Raw genomic sequence first — 14,575 nt, forward strand, 5'->3', positions numbered from 1 at the left:
CAGCCGAAGATCAATAAATAGTTATAAATGAATGAACAACGCGGTCGATGCTCAATAGAAGGAGATCCTGCAGGGTCGGATACTCCCATATCCTGGGGAGCTCCAGAGCTGAAGACTCTTCGCAGCCCTCAGACCACCAATGCCTGAAGCTCAGCCCAGAAACCGGCCCACATCCTTCCAGCCTCAATCAGGGCCCCGAGCAGGCCCCGCAGAGGACTCTCTGGGCCTCGTTCTCAGGTCCACCAGAGTACAGTAGGCTTAGAGCCTAGCTTCGCCTTCCCTTCTCTTCCCCGCCCTCTCCTCAGAGCCAGAATCAGAGGAAGCTTCACAGCGCTTCTCAGCCCCTGCGACACAACTCCACTATAGGGGAGTTTCTCCGGCCGTTAGCATTCGGATGAAGCATTTCGCTTTTCCTCATCTCATTTAACTCGCGGTTTTCTGATTCTCGTACAAGCTCAGCAGCCCCAGGACACTGCAGCGGATAGTGGAGGCCACACTCCCACTTCCCCAGCAGCACCAGGTGGGCTCGAGGCCATTTAGGAGGCCCTGTTGCCTTGGAAATTGGGGCGGGGCTTGGGAAACGTCAGCCCCCCGCGCCCCGTTTGCGCAGGCGCTCGGGCCCTGGACTCGAGTTCTATCGCGAGAACTCCTCCCGGAAGTTCCACGTCAAGCAGTCGGCCGGTCGGCTGGTCGGTGGGTCTCTCCCGGACTGCTTCGTCCGCACCGAGTAAAGGCGTCCGGGCTCGGACCAACGGAGCCATGGTAGGTCCAGGCCCTGCAGGAGGGAGTGGGGCCCCTGCGGCCAAGGCCAATTCCTGGGGCTCCTGGCCTGAGGGCCGTAGTCAGCGGCGGCCTGGGCTCCCGCTGCGGCCGCCGCCTCAGGCCTTGCGGGGTCTTGGTCCAGTTTGAACTCTGGGAGGGAGTGGTTTGAGGAGGCAGTGCCTGGAATTGAGGGGTCCCTGACTCCTCCGGTGCTTACTGCGTTTGCCAGAGGTCGTGCGGTCTGCAGCGGGATCCTTGGTGTAGGGAAATAGAAGAGACCGAAAACGTTGAACTCCGTAGAAGGCTTTGGCGAAACTGCCTCATTGTGCCTTTAAAACGACGACAGCTGATTTTGCAGTCATGTTGGGTTTGTTCTGGTATAGTATGTGCTGACCGCAAACTACGAACTTAAACAGGCAAGCCCCCCTCCCCCAAAAAAGTAAATAAAATGCATAGAGAGTCAAGAGTGGAATTTCAGATGCTTTGGGACCCCAGCTTAAGTTTCTAGGGAGAAACGAAGAGTTGGGGAGTTGTTTATAAAACTGGTTGGCGTGCTTTTCTTCATTTGCAAATATGGCGGCTGATAAGAATGACAGTCATGACAGCATTTTTTATTATCACCCCCAAATATGCTCTAAAATACTTTTGCACAAAAAGAGTTATAATAGTAAGAAAAACAGTATGATAGTGTGAGAATTTCTTTCCAAAAAGATGTAAGAAATTCAATATTTTGTATTTAAACATTTTCCTGCTTTTCTTCACTTGTTAGGAAGCACAGGTTCAAGGATTTTGGAGCTTGAAGACCGTAGGGATTAATAAGTCCAAGTTCCTCGCCTTGCTGTTAAAGGAAAAAAAATAAATAAAAACTTAAAATCAAGTTAGTTTAAGGCTCATTGCTGCAGAGTTTTAACTACAGCAAGTTGATTTCCTGGGGAAACTTGTGAACATTATGGATACTTCCAGAAAAATGCATAGAGAAACACGCTGTGTTTTAGTGGGTTCACTCAGAGATACCACCCCCCCCCACAATCCTCATCCATGAACTTTATTGGGTTCCCAGGTTAAGAGCCTCTGAACAATACTGAAGTCACTTAATTATGCCACCTCGTATTACCAGCCACCTACTCTGGGGTGTGCTGTGCTTTCAGCACTGGACATTTTTGGAAACAGCCCTTGCATCTGCCTAATTTAGTTTTCTTTTGCAATGTTTAAGAGTATTTTTATAATTACATATTTCATTCTTTAACACATTTAAAATCTTTTATATAAACTACAAAATGTGAATTTATTTATTCACTCATTTACCATAGAGTGTTTACTATGTGCCATGGATTTTGCTAAACATTTGCCTCCTAATTCTCACAACAGCTGGGAGAGTGAATTATAAATGCTTATGGAGTGGTTACAATAGGCCAGGCACTGTTCTGTTTAACACTGAATTTAATTCTCATTATACTAAGCGGTAGATAATAGTCAATGGTTTTACATTTTTCAAACCTGAGAGTTAAGTAAATTTACCCACTGTTGTACGTTTGAAATGAGTAGTGGAACTGAAGTTTGAGTCCATCATGATTCTTTAGACCTCGATTATACTGTCTGTACTTAAACCTCTATACCCAAATATATAAGATTCTGTGGAGATAAACACATGAATAAGCAGTGACCCTGCCCTTAAGTAGCATCTGTTCTAGAAAGCAAAAACAGACATGTGCACAAATGTTAAATGTTAAAATTAAAACCTGTAGGATCCCTTAGGAAAGGATGCTTCTGGTAGGGTAATCTGAAAGATCATAGTAGTGGCAGTAGCATTTAAGCTGAGTCCTAAATGCATCCAGCTTTTGGGAGATATAAGGAGACATTTAGAGTTAAGGCTGCAGTATGAGTACCTTACTCATTTGGTATTCCACAGTGCCTAGTACAATGTCTCATTCAAAGTAGGCACTAAAATCTTGGGAGACATACAGCAGGAGCTCTTGGCTGTGCTTTTTGAACTGAGATTGTGCATTGGGGGTATGTAGAGTTATACTGGGGTTGCTCAGTCCCCTGGACCACCTTCCTGAAGCATCACTTTTACTCAGTAATCAAGCATTTAAAATATTTTTAATGGTAAAATATACATAGTTTATAAGTGTACAGTTTCCTCATTTACTAGAGGAAAAAGCCTCCACCGTGCTTCCTGGCATATAATAGACACATAATGTTTGCTGACTCTGAAGAGACCAGAAAAAAAGAGTTAACATTTGTGATGATAATTAATGGGACAAAATTCAGAAATGGGTGAAGTAAGAGGTCCTGCTTCAGCAAGGTATGTGAAGATGATGGTTTGAAAGTAGCAAGTTTGAGATAGAGAAGAAGGTAAGACAGTGGAAACATTTTTGTGGCTATTGTAGAGAAGAGCCAGAGAACTCGGATCTTTTAAATGGAAGTAAGAGGTGTAGGTTGTTGCCAAAAGTGAGGGAGGCCTGTATAGAAGTCAGAGCAAGGTTCGAAGCAGTCAGTGACCCAGATTTGATAGAGATCCAAAACGATGAATAAAAGCCTTGTGAGGTGTTTGCTTTGTCTCAGGAAATTACCTCTGCGGAAATTATGTAGCAGTCTTCATTTGTGTAGAAAAGTAACGTTAAATTTCTGTCCAATTCATGATCATCATGGAAGATCGCAAAAATAAAAATTGGATGATAACGCAACTTGCCAAATAAACTTTTAGGTTGTGTGTAAAACCTGTTGAAGGAGAAATATATTTTAAATCAGTCTTCCTCAGATCTGCTTCCAAGAGAGAATTAAGACTACTGCCCTAAGCCATCATTATATATAATGAGTTAACTTTTCTCCTAGAGAGGTATCCTTGGGAGAATTGAGAAAGTAGTTATTCAGATCATTTTCTTTCTGTGGTTTAGATGAGGAATCCAGGTTGAAAAAGGCTGTTTTAAACTATTAGTATTTTATGACTCGAGAGAGTATTTTAGCTTTGGTTTAAAATTGTAATTTCCATTTGGTTCTTGTAACTTAAATACATTAAAACATTATAAACATTCCCATTTGGCTCCAAAGCCCTTCATGGACATGGATATAACCCCTATTGATCCCACATTACATTGCCTAGCATTTACTGATATTATTGCCAAAATAAATCTAATACTTTTCTCTGAAGAACTCAATTTTTTAAAAAAATAATTGAGGTATAATTGACATATGACGTTATATTAGTTTTAGGTGTCCAATATAACGATTTGATATTTGTGTATATTGTGAAACAATCACCACAATAAGTCTAAACACCTGTCACCATACATAGTTACAAAAATGTGTTTTTTTCTTGCAATGAAAACGTTTAAGATCTACTCTCTTAGCAACTGTCAAATATGCAACACTGTATTATTAACTACTGTGCTGTACATTACATCTCCATGACCTACTTATTTTATAACTGGAAGTTTGTACCCTTTGACCCCCTTCACCCATTTCTCCCTCTTCCACACTCCACCTCTGGGAGTTACCAATCTGTTCTCAGTATCTGTGAGCCAGGTTTTTGAGTTTTGTTTTTTTTGGGTTTTTTTCATATACATCAACCAAAACAATATATCACAACATATTGAGGGCCGAAGCAGATATGGGAAAACAAATGTCCTCTATTAAGTCAGAATTTAAAGAGTTTTGCAAAAATGTGAAACATTGCTGCTCTTCTCACTAAATTTCTTTTGAAACTATAGTTAGTTTTCATAACAATATCTTACTTAAGTTAACATGTAATGGGTTTAGTTCATTTTTGAAAATGAATTAATACACAAATATTTTAATGTCTCAATTTTAATTTTTAGCATGGTAAATATTAATAAATATAATCTACCTAAAAAGAAGCTTTTTAGTGTCCTCGAAAATTAAGACTGTAAAGGTGTCCTAAGACCAAAAAGTTTGACAAGTCCTGCTACAAATTAAAAATTCTTAAATACTCATATTTTTTGTATATATGAGTGAATAAGTAGGTGCTTTAGACTTCAAATTGTGTCTGTAATTTAGCAAAGTAAAAACTGAATTGTTTTGTAGGCATGTTAATGCACTGTTTTTAGTTAAGATCTCAAGCATGTTTTATTTGGCATAGCAATTTAATGTTTGTTTGTTTTTTATGTTTGTCCTTAGCCTCTGCGACTGGATATCAAGAGAAAGCTAACTGCTCGATCTGATCGAGTTAAGAGTGTGGATTTGCATCCTACAGAGCCGTGGATGTTGGCGAGTCTTTACAATGGCAGTGTGTGTGTTTGGAATCATGAAACACAGGTAGGAATTTTTAAAGACTTTATTAGAAATACTATCTTAATCTGTTTACAATGAAAGAGAAGAAATATAACAGAGTTCAGTAGTATATGCCTACTGCTTTCTTAAATAAAATTGGTATGTAGTATTTTTAATAAACTAACATTTATGAGGGTAGAGCTTGTGGGAAAAACTGTCTGGGCTCATTATATCCAATATTTAAGTGTTAAGTTCTGAGATAGGTAGTATTAGCTCTACTTTGAAATTAAGGAAACTGACACCAATATAAGATCACTTGCTCTAGATGAAAGTATTTAATGGTACTTAATTTTCCATTCAGTGAGTATTCTAACCATCTTAAGAATGGGATTTTTACTTTTATTAAATTTTCCCCAAGTGCTCACTGTAATGCATGATGCAGGTAACTTCCAGTCAGCCATACAAATTATAGATTATATCAGAGAGAGATTTGTAGTCAGCTTTTCATTACACATGAGAATGTGCCTTTTACAGATTATTTCCCTTAAATGCTTTCATCTGAGTAAATAATAGGTCTTTCAGCTTAGTTTGTCTTATCTTTTCCAGTCTTTGTTGGCCATCCTTAATCTTTTTCTTTCAAAGTACAGAACACATCATAGTTTTGAGTCTATTTATACAGTAATTATCCCCAACATCCAAGGTTAAGTTCTTAAAATCCAGATAAAATTCACATTTGAGGGACTTAAGATGGCAAAAATAGGCCTTAGGGAACCAAGTTCAGGAGTAAACCTAAAAACACCCTTACAGCTTATATCACTCTAATGAAACAGTAAGGAGTACACAGTCAGCCAAGTCCCACCAGTGACATTTTATTCACATTAACACTTTGATCTCTGCTGTATCCCAGTGCCTGTGACATTACCTGACACACAGTAAGGGCTCAGTAATAATTTGTTGACCTAGTGAATAATAAACTTTCCTTTTATCAGTATATCACTAATTCAGAATTTCTGTCCAGCGACTTCAAATCTTTATCTCATGAATTCCTTTTGCCTTGATGCGGAGAGTATGCTTGTTAACTGCTTTTGTGTGGGTGGGGTCGGGGGGAGGATCTACTCTCTCCATGTGTTTAAAACCTTTCAGATTTTATGCTTAGCAGATACACTGGTACCTGCTCCACCGCCACCTTGCTTCCTGATGCTCCCTGGAGTCCCCTCTGTCAGCTCCATTTAACCATTTCTCAGCTCTGTCATTTCACTATAGTTGTGCTCTAAAGCCCTGGTGTACTTCCCTTATCTTTCTCCAGGCTTTACTGTAACATAACTGCTTTATCTGGGCCATCTACTTTGCTTCGTTTTTCTTTCTGTACCCTTCTGTGCCCTCCTGCAGGGCCACCTACTTCCCCTTTCATAATTCATCTCATTGGTAAGTTTTTGTTTAATTTCCTTCAAAAATGGAGGTTTTATGAGGACAGGGATTATCCTAGTGTTAATTCCCGTTGTTATTCCAAGTGGGTACCTGGCAGACAGGCTCATAGTAGATACTCAGTAAGTTTTTGTTGAATGGTTGGTCTATTTTTGGTTCTACCTGCTTTTCCTCCTCTTTTTATCACCAACAGAAGTTACTTGCCACTCGTGTATTGAGAGCAAAATTCTTGAAAGAGCCAAAAAATGTTTTTGGAAGTAAATTCAAATGTACTTGAATTTCAAATAAGGAGATATTATACTCTTTGAGGTGATGGGTGCAGCAGTTAAAAAATCAGTATGTTATATATACAATGGAATATTTCTCAGTCATGAAAAGGAACGAAACTGAGTTATTTGTAGTGAGGTGGATGGACCTAGAGTCTGTCGTATAGAGTGAAGTAAGTCAGAAAGAGAAAGACAAACACTGTACACTAACACATATATATGGAAGCTAAAAAATTGGTACTGAAGAACTTAGTGGCAGGGCAGGAATAAAGACACAGATATGGAGAATGGACTTGAGGACACAGTGGGGGAAGGGGAAGCTGGGACGAAGTGAGAGAGTAGCATTGACATATATACCCCACCAAATGTAAAATAGACAGCTAGTGGGAAACTGCTACATAGTTTCCCTGCTAATTAAATGATGTGGGCAAGCCTTTTAACCACGTTGAGGCTCGGTTTACTTACGTAAATGAAGATGATATGTTGCCTTCTTTACTTCGCAGGATTGTCAGAAGGGTTAAATCAAATTGATAAAATTGTGCAGGAGACCTATAAGGCCCCATACAAGTGTTTCTTTATTTTCTTACATTTCGCTGCTGGTTTACATGTTGAGTGTGTAGCGTTTCCTCCTGTTTAGCTTGTTTAGCTTCTGGAGTGGGAAGACCGTCCCTTAGGTCATTTGTATCAGCCACAGCACTTAACGTGGACCTGAAACATGACTGTTACTTCTGTAGCTGCTTTATTTTTTACTGCTCAGCAGATCCCTGAATTTGTTGGCCCCTCACGAGCCTTCGTGGATTTGTCTGTCATCTTGTAGGTTGCATGTTCTACCTGTTTGCAGTGTCTGTATCACAGTCAGCTGCTAGTGGCCGTGCAGGTTGGAGCTTATGTCCCCACTCATTCAGCCTTTGACTGAAGAATCTTTGAAGTCTTGCTCAGGAAGCCAGAGTGGGCTCAACAGTTCTTGTGAACCAGTCCCTATTTTTAAATTTGGTGCACATAGTTAATCAATCAGAATATGCTCTTTTCATTATTCTCTCGTACAGAAAGAGAGATTGAAAAGTGATAGTTTGATTTTCAGAATTTTAAAGAACAAAGCATCAAAGTGGGAGGACAAAGAGATGCATTCATCCCTGCTCTTTCTAGCAGGGTCTCCTAGTTTTCCACCTTTATCCTGTGTATATAATTCTATTCTGAGCAGCTTTAAGGGACATCTGAATCACTGTGTTCTCGTACTTCACTAAAAGGAAATGGCATCTGTACGGAAGCATATTGCTGAAGTGTACAAAAGAGTTGTATCTTGTTTATAAATTTATTTTACGAGTTTATGGGTTTAATTTTTAAAAGGAGAAAACTAGGGGCTAATTCATTCAACAAATACTTATTACACATTCATTGTTTTTCAGCAGCTGTTCTAGGCTCTAGGTATACAGTGGTGAACAAGATTCCTGCCCTCAGGGGACTTAGCAGGAAAGATTGACGTTAAACATGTAATTATGAAGGTGCTATGTTGTGAAAGTGGAGTATAAGGTCCTCTGGGTGGGTCTTCAGGTGGAGGGAACATGAGCAAAGAAGGCACTGGGAGTAGCCAAGGATGAAGCTGGAGCACAGAGGATGGGGAACTTCATCTTGTTGACATTTGCTTTCTTTTGTCATTTATAAGTATTTGCACTTTGAATCTGTTAAAGAAAAGATCTTTGGTCTATTGTTTTCATTTGACTGTTGCACTTTTATATTTTAGCCTGAGAACATTTTATGATTAGTAGTGATATAAAAAATCGGATGTTTTAAATATAACAGGATAGATTTTTCAGTAATTTTCTCATGACTCAAAGTGTATTCTTGTGAAATTTTTAAGACACTGGTGAAAACATTTGAAGTATGTGATCTTCCTGTTCGAGCTGCCAAGTTTGTTGCGAGGAAGAATTGGGCTGTGACGGGGGCGGTAAGTAATTCCCTGCGCTTCTAACCCATCCGTGAACCTGTCAGTGGCTGCTTTGGCGGCGTCGAGTCAAAGAGCTTTGGCTCTTGCTTTGTTTTGTTAATTAGTGCATTGTTTTGGAACCTGGGCTTTATACCCTGAGCCTATAATATACTTTTTTGTGCAATTTACTTCATAACAGTAATGATGGTGTTAAACTTTCCATTTCCAGGATGACATGCAGATTAGAGTGTTCAACTACAACACTCTGGAGAGAGTTCATATGTTTGAAGCTCATTCAGACTACATTCGCTGTATTGCTGTTCATCCAGCCCAGCCTTTCATTCTAACTAGCAGCGGTAAGAGATGACCCCTTTTGGTCATGTGCGTCTCTTTGAGTAATTCATTTTCATTCAGTGAGACATGCAATTCTTTTACTGCTGTTACAAGCAGAGTTCTAATTCCAAGCAGCCTTTAAACTATTTAAATCCATTAACGTGCTGTCAGTGCTGCTTACTTTTGTATTTTAATGAATATCAGTTCTACTTAGGATTTGTATAGCAGTTGCTCCAATTCCCGTCAGGGAAGACCTGAAGGTCTAGATGCTGAAAAGTCTGCTGAACAGAAAGCTAATTTACATGCTGATTGAGTGAGTTTTTGGCAGATTGCCATATACCCTAGTCAATTTATCTTTATACTCAGACTAGTTTGCTCCTTGGTATTATGTATAAAACAGTGGCGCTTTTGGAAGGCATTTAAAACCAGTTGCACTGAACTGGTAATAGCTCTTTGAAACATTTTAATTTAGAGATTGAGAAGTAACTCAGAACTTTTTTTTTTTAACCAATCTTGTATTAAAAGAGAAATGCTTATTTCTGAAATAGTCACTGCCATCATTATTCGTTCATACTTAGACTCTAATCAGACTTGTTCCTCTTTCATCATTCTGTAAAGCCCATTGAGTCTGTCTTAAATTTTTTTCCATGAAATTTGTATATTTGCTATTAGTAATCTCTCTCTTTTATCTCCACTCTTTAGAGAGTTAAATTTATTCTTAGAATAAATAAGCATATTGAAAAATCTGTTCAATTCCGATTCTGTTTCTTTAAGACATGGAATATATGCTTTGTGTTAGATTTGCTGCCTTAAAAGGCACAGAGACTCTGCACCTTAGTTCTGAATGAAAGAAATAGAAATTGCAACTAACTGGAGACTTTCTTTTGGTCTAGATGACATGCTTATTAAACTCTGGGACTGGGATAAAAAATGGTCTTGCTCACAAGTGTTTGAAGGACACACCCATTATGTTATGCAGATCGTGATCAACCCCAAAGATAACAATCAGTTTGCCAGCGCTTCTTTGGACAGGACTATCAAGGTAGGATGTCCACTGTTGGTGTCAGTTATGATTGTTGGTGACATATAGTTGTGTCAGGTATTTTACTACTGGCTGCCCAGAAAGTTATTCCTGAGAAGTTTCTCTCAAAAGCTCATTTTGAAGCAAAATAGGACTTCTCATTTTGAACCAGAAGGGCATCATATTCTGTTGAGAAGAACAGTGTGGCAGCTCAGTGTCCTTAATGAAGGAGTGTTTTTCCACGTGGAAGCAATATGGTGTAAGACTTCTTAAACCTCTGCACATCCAGAATAAGAAAATGCCTGTATCTTCTCTAGGTCACTGTTTCCTCTCCTTTAGTATATGTGTTGTTGACTTCTGCTGATTATTAATCTGTTTTACATTTAAATGTCATCTGCCTCCATTCTTTTTCTTACTTCATTTCTCCATACTGCTTCCAGTTATCTTTCTAAAACATGGATTCCGTCTTGTCAGTTCCCAGTCTAAGGATAAAGTCCAAATGCCTTGGTGTGGAATACAAGCGTTTCCAAGACTAGCCTTAGCTAATGTTATGAGATATCTCCAGTAACCCTGGTCTACTCACCATTTTCTAGAGAAGCCCTGAATATTCACAGAACCTTACCTAATTCAGCTGGTCCTTCTGCCTGCAGTATTCTTTATTCTGCCATTTTGATTTCTTTTCCTCTGGATAATTAATTACTCATCTTTCAAGGCTTATTAGCACAGTTATTTACTGTGAGAAGCTCTCTTCAGACATACATTTCACCTCTAGACAGAGCCAGTCATTTTCATCCCGTTCCTTCCATCACTTTTTGCCTCTATTATGACCTTCATGTTGAATAACAATGAACGTGTCTCCGGAAATTTTTATACCTGAAATGTTGATGTTTGGGGCAGGAACTGTGTGTTACTCCCTCCCCCAAACAGACACAAGTTAGCAAGCAGCACAGTGCCTTGCCTATACTAGATGCTTAATACATGTTGCAGTGAGTGTAAATACATTTCTTTTCCCACTGTAGTATTTAAATTATTTCTGTATGCATAGATTTAAAATATACATTACATAAACTTTTGTTTGCATGTATAGGCTTACATCTATATAACATTTTTATTAGTTTTCCTTTAACTTTTATAAAATGTTATATGCTGTTTGTCTGACAGTTTATTATTAAATGTTATATGTTGAATATCTTAGGACTTCGGCTTACTTTATTTTTTTTCCTTTCACTGGATTGTCCTTGCTTTTGACATAGGTTGAAACTTTGAAATTAGTTTTAAACTTTCTTCACTAAATTAGGTATATCTTGAAGACAAAAATTATCTTATCTTTGGCTCTAGTAAAGTTTGTTTACACATCTTTATACTCCCCACAGGGCCTCCCATGTAGTAGGCATACAAAATAAATATTTGTAAAGGTAAAGCTCAATACCAGTGCTGTAGTAATATTTGACTACTTTTCCATACTTTTAATTTTTTGACTAAGCAGTAGTTTTCTCCTTTTAATACGTCCTACTAAGTCCACTTTCATTAGCTTTATATTAAATCTCTCATGAAGTCATTTCCTGCCCTTAAAGTAGTGTTTCTCAGAGTCAAGACATCTGGGGTGTCTGTTAAAAAAAATCTAGATTCCTGGGCTTCATTGTAGATCCATTGAGTCATAATCTCTGGGGATAAAGCCTGGAAATCGGCATTTTTCAGAGAATGCTATAGTGATTCTGCCCCCTGGAAATTCAAGGAAAGTGAGAAAAAACAAAAACAAGTGGGTGAAAAAATGAGCTTTCTTCAGCCCCCCCCCCCCCCCCCCGGCTTTGGCATTTATATGACCTGTCGGGGGTGTGGTGGAGCTGCCTTCTGAAAAGCAAGGCCCTATATTGACTGGCAGATGCTGTTGCTCTCTGAAGGTGTGGCAGCTGGGCTCCTCGTCACCAAACTTCACTCTGGAGGGACATGAAAAAGGTGTGAACTGCATTGATTACTACAGTGGGGGCGACAAACCATACCTCATTTCAGGTGCAGATGACCGTCTTGTGAAAATATGGGACTATCAGGTACAGTTTTTTCATAACTTACTTGCCATATATTAGATATGCTTCTTACTGTTTCTTACAGGACAGTTCAAACTTGGGTTGTTGAACTCTGTTTATAGCATAATAACTTAAGGCATCAGAATTTGCACCTAAAATGTGGTCTCAGACTTTCATTTATATTTGAAAACTAGCGGACAAATGAATAATGTCATGACATTACCATGGTACAATCATTTTGCCACAAAGACTCTTGTAAACCTAGGTATGTTACTACACTTTTGTTTTTTTTTTTGCGGTACACGGGCCTTTTTTTTTTGCGGTACGCGGGCTTGTCACTGTTGTGGCCTCTCCCGTTGCGGAGCACAGGCTCCGGACGCGCAGGCTCAGTGGCCATGGCTCACGGGCCCAGCCGCTCCGCGGCATGTGGGATCCTCCCGGACCGGGGCACGGACCCGTGTCCCCTGCATCGGCAGGCGGACTCTCAACCACTGCACCACGAGGGAAGCCCTGTTACTACACTTTTTATCTCCAAGAGTATGTTAAATTTTTATTTTTTTGTTTCTCACATCAAAATTTCAATAAACAGTTAATAAAATGAGGCCTAGAAACCAGCTGTACTGAGATACTCAAATTTGTGTTTAAATACAGGATAAAAGTATTAAAGACATTATCTTAGGAATTTGAGGGAATGACACTTAGATGAAGACCACATCTTTCAGGGGTGTGTTGTGTTTTCTTCTTTAAATGTGATAGTTACATTTACATTTGCCTGTACTATCAAATAGAGAAAATGTGTACACGGTAAGATGGTTCTATTCCAAAAATCTCTGTATTGAATACTGTTAAGATGTCATAACCACTCTTATTTATTATGTATCTGTGCACTGAGAAAATTAAGGATGAGTTATTGTTTGCCACTAATAAAAGTGTTTTCTGTGTACTGATTACAGAATAAAACATGTGTACAGACACTGGAGGGACACGCCCAAAATGTGTCTTGTGCCAGTTTTCATCCTGAGCTGCCAATTATCATCACAGGTTCAGAAGATGGTAAGTTAGAAATGAATATTTATTCCTGTGTTTAATATCATTACTAAGTGGATATTTAAGCTGGCTAGTGCCCTGCATTTTCATTGGAAGTTTCAAAGGATTTTGATATTTTTATTAGAGTAGAGACTACTTAAGCTATAAAAGAGTAAAGGGGCATTATTATCAGCATCATTCTAATGTGTTTTGACTCTGTTACTTAAATAAGAGGACACCCAGAAGTGCTAGAGAAAAGCTGAAAAAGCCTGTGCCTTGGAGTCTAAAAGCCCGGGGTCAAATTCAGCCTCTGCCACTTCATAGATGTGTGGTTTGGGTACATTATGAAATGGGCATAGATATATCTGCCTCATAGGATTACAGTGAAAGGATGTGAAGAAATCATGTATAGAAAGCATCTGGCACATAGTGGGCACTGTACCCAGGAATCCTGTCATTATTTCACACTTAAGATCACATTTCTTAGTTTTAGTTTCTTATAAATTTTCTATTATTTATTTATGTTGCTTTATAAAATCACAGACTATATATAGATCAAGAAATTAAGCTGTCAGGAAGTGTGTTCTGCTTGAATATAAAGACTTCCATGTGGCTGGTTCACCTCACAGTTCATTCTTGGATGTTCAAATCAAAAGGGCATATTCACATGGTTCTTTTCAGGAACCGTGCGTATTTGGCATTCAAGCACCTATCGCCTTGAGAGCACGTTGAATTATGGCATGGAGAGGGTATGGTGTGTGGCCAGCCTGCGAGGGTCCAACAACGTTGCTTTGGGCTATGATGAAGGGAGCATCATTGTGAAGGTAATCTCTCATTACACTGTCTCTGAATAGATGGACATAGGGGAAGCAGTTATCTTCCAAGTCACCAGTTTTGTTAAACTGGCATTTCTGTCATTAAGCTCAAGAGATTAGCACCGGAGATTTAAAGTGGAAGAAAGGAGCCCTCCATTAAATGAAAATAGAAAATGTTTATTTTGTCGTGGTTTTATTTTGTTGTGGTTTTATTTTGTTTTCCTTTTCATTGCTAAGAGTCATTTGTCATTCCTCCAGCTTGGTCGGGAGGAACCTGCCATGTCCATGGATGCCAATGGAAAGATAATTTGGGCCAAACATTCAGAAGTCCAGCAGGCCAACCTAAAAGCAATGGGAGATGCTGAAATTAAAGATGGAGAAAGATTGCCACTGGCAGTAAAGGATATGGGCAGTTGTGAAATATACCCTCAGACTATCCAGCACAATCCTAATGGGCGGTAAGCCACCACCAAAATCTCTCTCTGGGCTTCTGTGTATGTTTGCATATCCACAGCATATCCCACCCCTGCCCTTTGGTGGGCATTCCTCATTGAGCTTTTGCCGTGGCCTCACAGTCCTCAACACAGCAGCAGACAGCCATGCTTCTGATCGGGTTGGCATGCAAGGTGAAGTATAGTTGCCTTCCTGGCCTTATCCCACCACGCAGTTTTGAACAGTTGAATAGTTTTGTGTTGACTCTTTATTTCAGATGTGTTGGTATGTGTCCTTCCGCTCCTTCAAGGCATAGA

General features: G+C 39.3%; 1 protein-coding gene across 1 annotated transcript in view; it reads left to right on the forward strand.

The window, feature by feature from the left end:
* The first annotated feature begins 640 nt into the window (after window positions 1-640).
* The window catches only part of COPB2 (coatomer protein complex subunit beta 2), a 30,867-nt gene continuing 16,932 nt past the window's right edge, over window positions 641-14,575 (forward strand). The window contains exons 1-9 of the mRNA XM_029214947.1: window positions 641-762; window positions 4,900-5,037; window positions 8,542-8,628; window positions 8,837-8,963; window positions 9,834-9,982; window positions 11,863-12,009; window positions 12,939-13,038; window positions 13,693-13,835; window positions 14,085-14,284. Of these exons, the coding sequence (XP_029070780.1) occupies window positions 760-762; window positions 4,900-5,037; window positions 8,542-8,628; window positions 8,837-8,963; window positions 9,834-9,982; window positions 11,863-12,009; window positions 12,939-13,038; window positions 13,693-13,835; window positions 14,085-14,284 (1,094 nt within the window). The 5' untranslated portion in view covers window positions 641-759. The remainder of the gene's footprint in view (window positions 763-4,899; window positions 5,038-8,541; window positions 8,629-8,836; window positions 8,964-9,833; window positions 9,983-11,862; window positions 12,010-12,938; window positions 13,039-13,692; window positions 13,836-14,084; window positions 14,285-14,575) is intronic.

The sequence above is a fragment of the Monodon monoceros genome, unplaced genomic scaffold (assembly GCF_005190385.1).
Source record: "Monodon monoceros isolate NGI ecotype Baffin Bay Population unplaced genomic scaffold, NGI_Narwhal_1 Super_Scaffold_11, whole genome shotgun sequence".
Lineage (NCBI taxonomy): Eukaryota > Metazoa > Chordata > Mammalia > Artiodactyla > Monodontidae > Monodon > Monodon monoceros.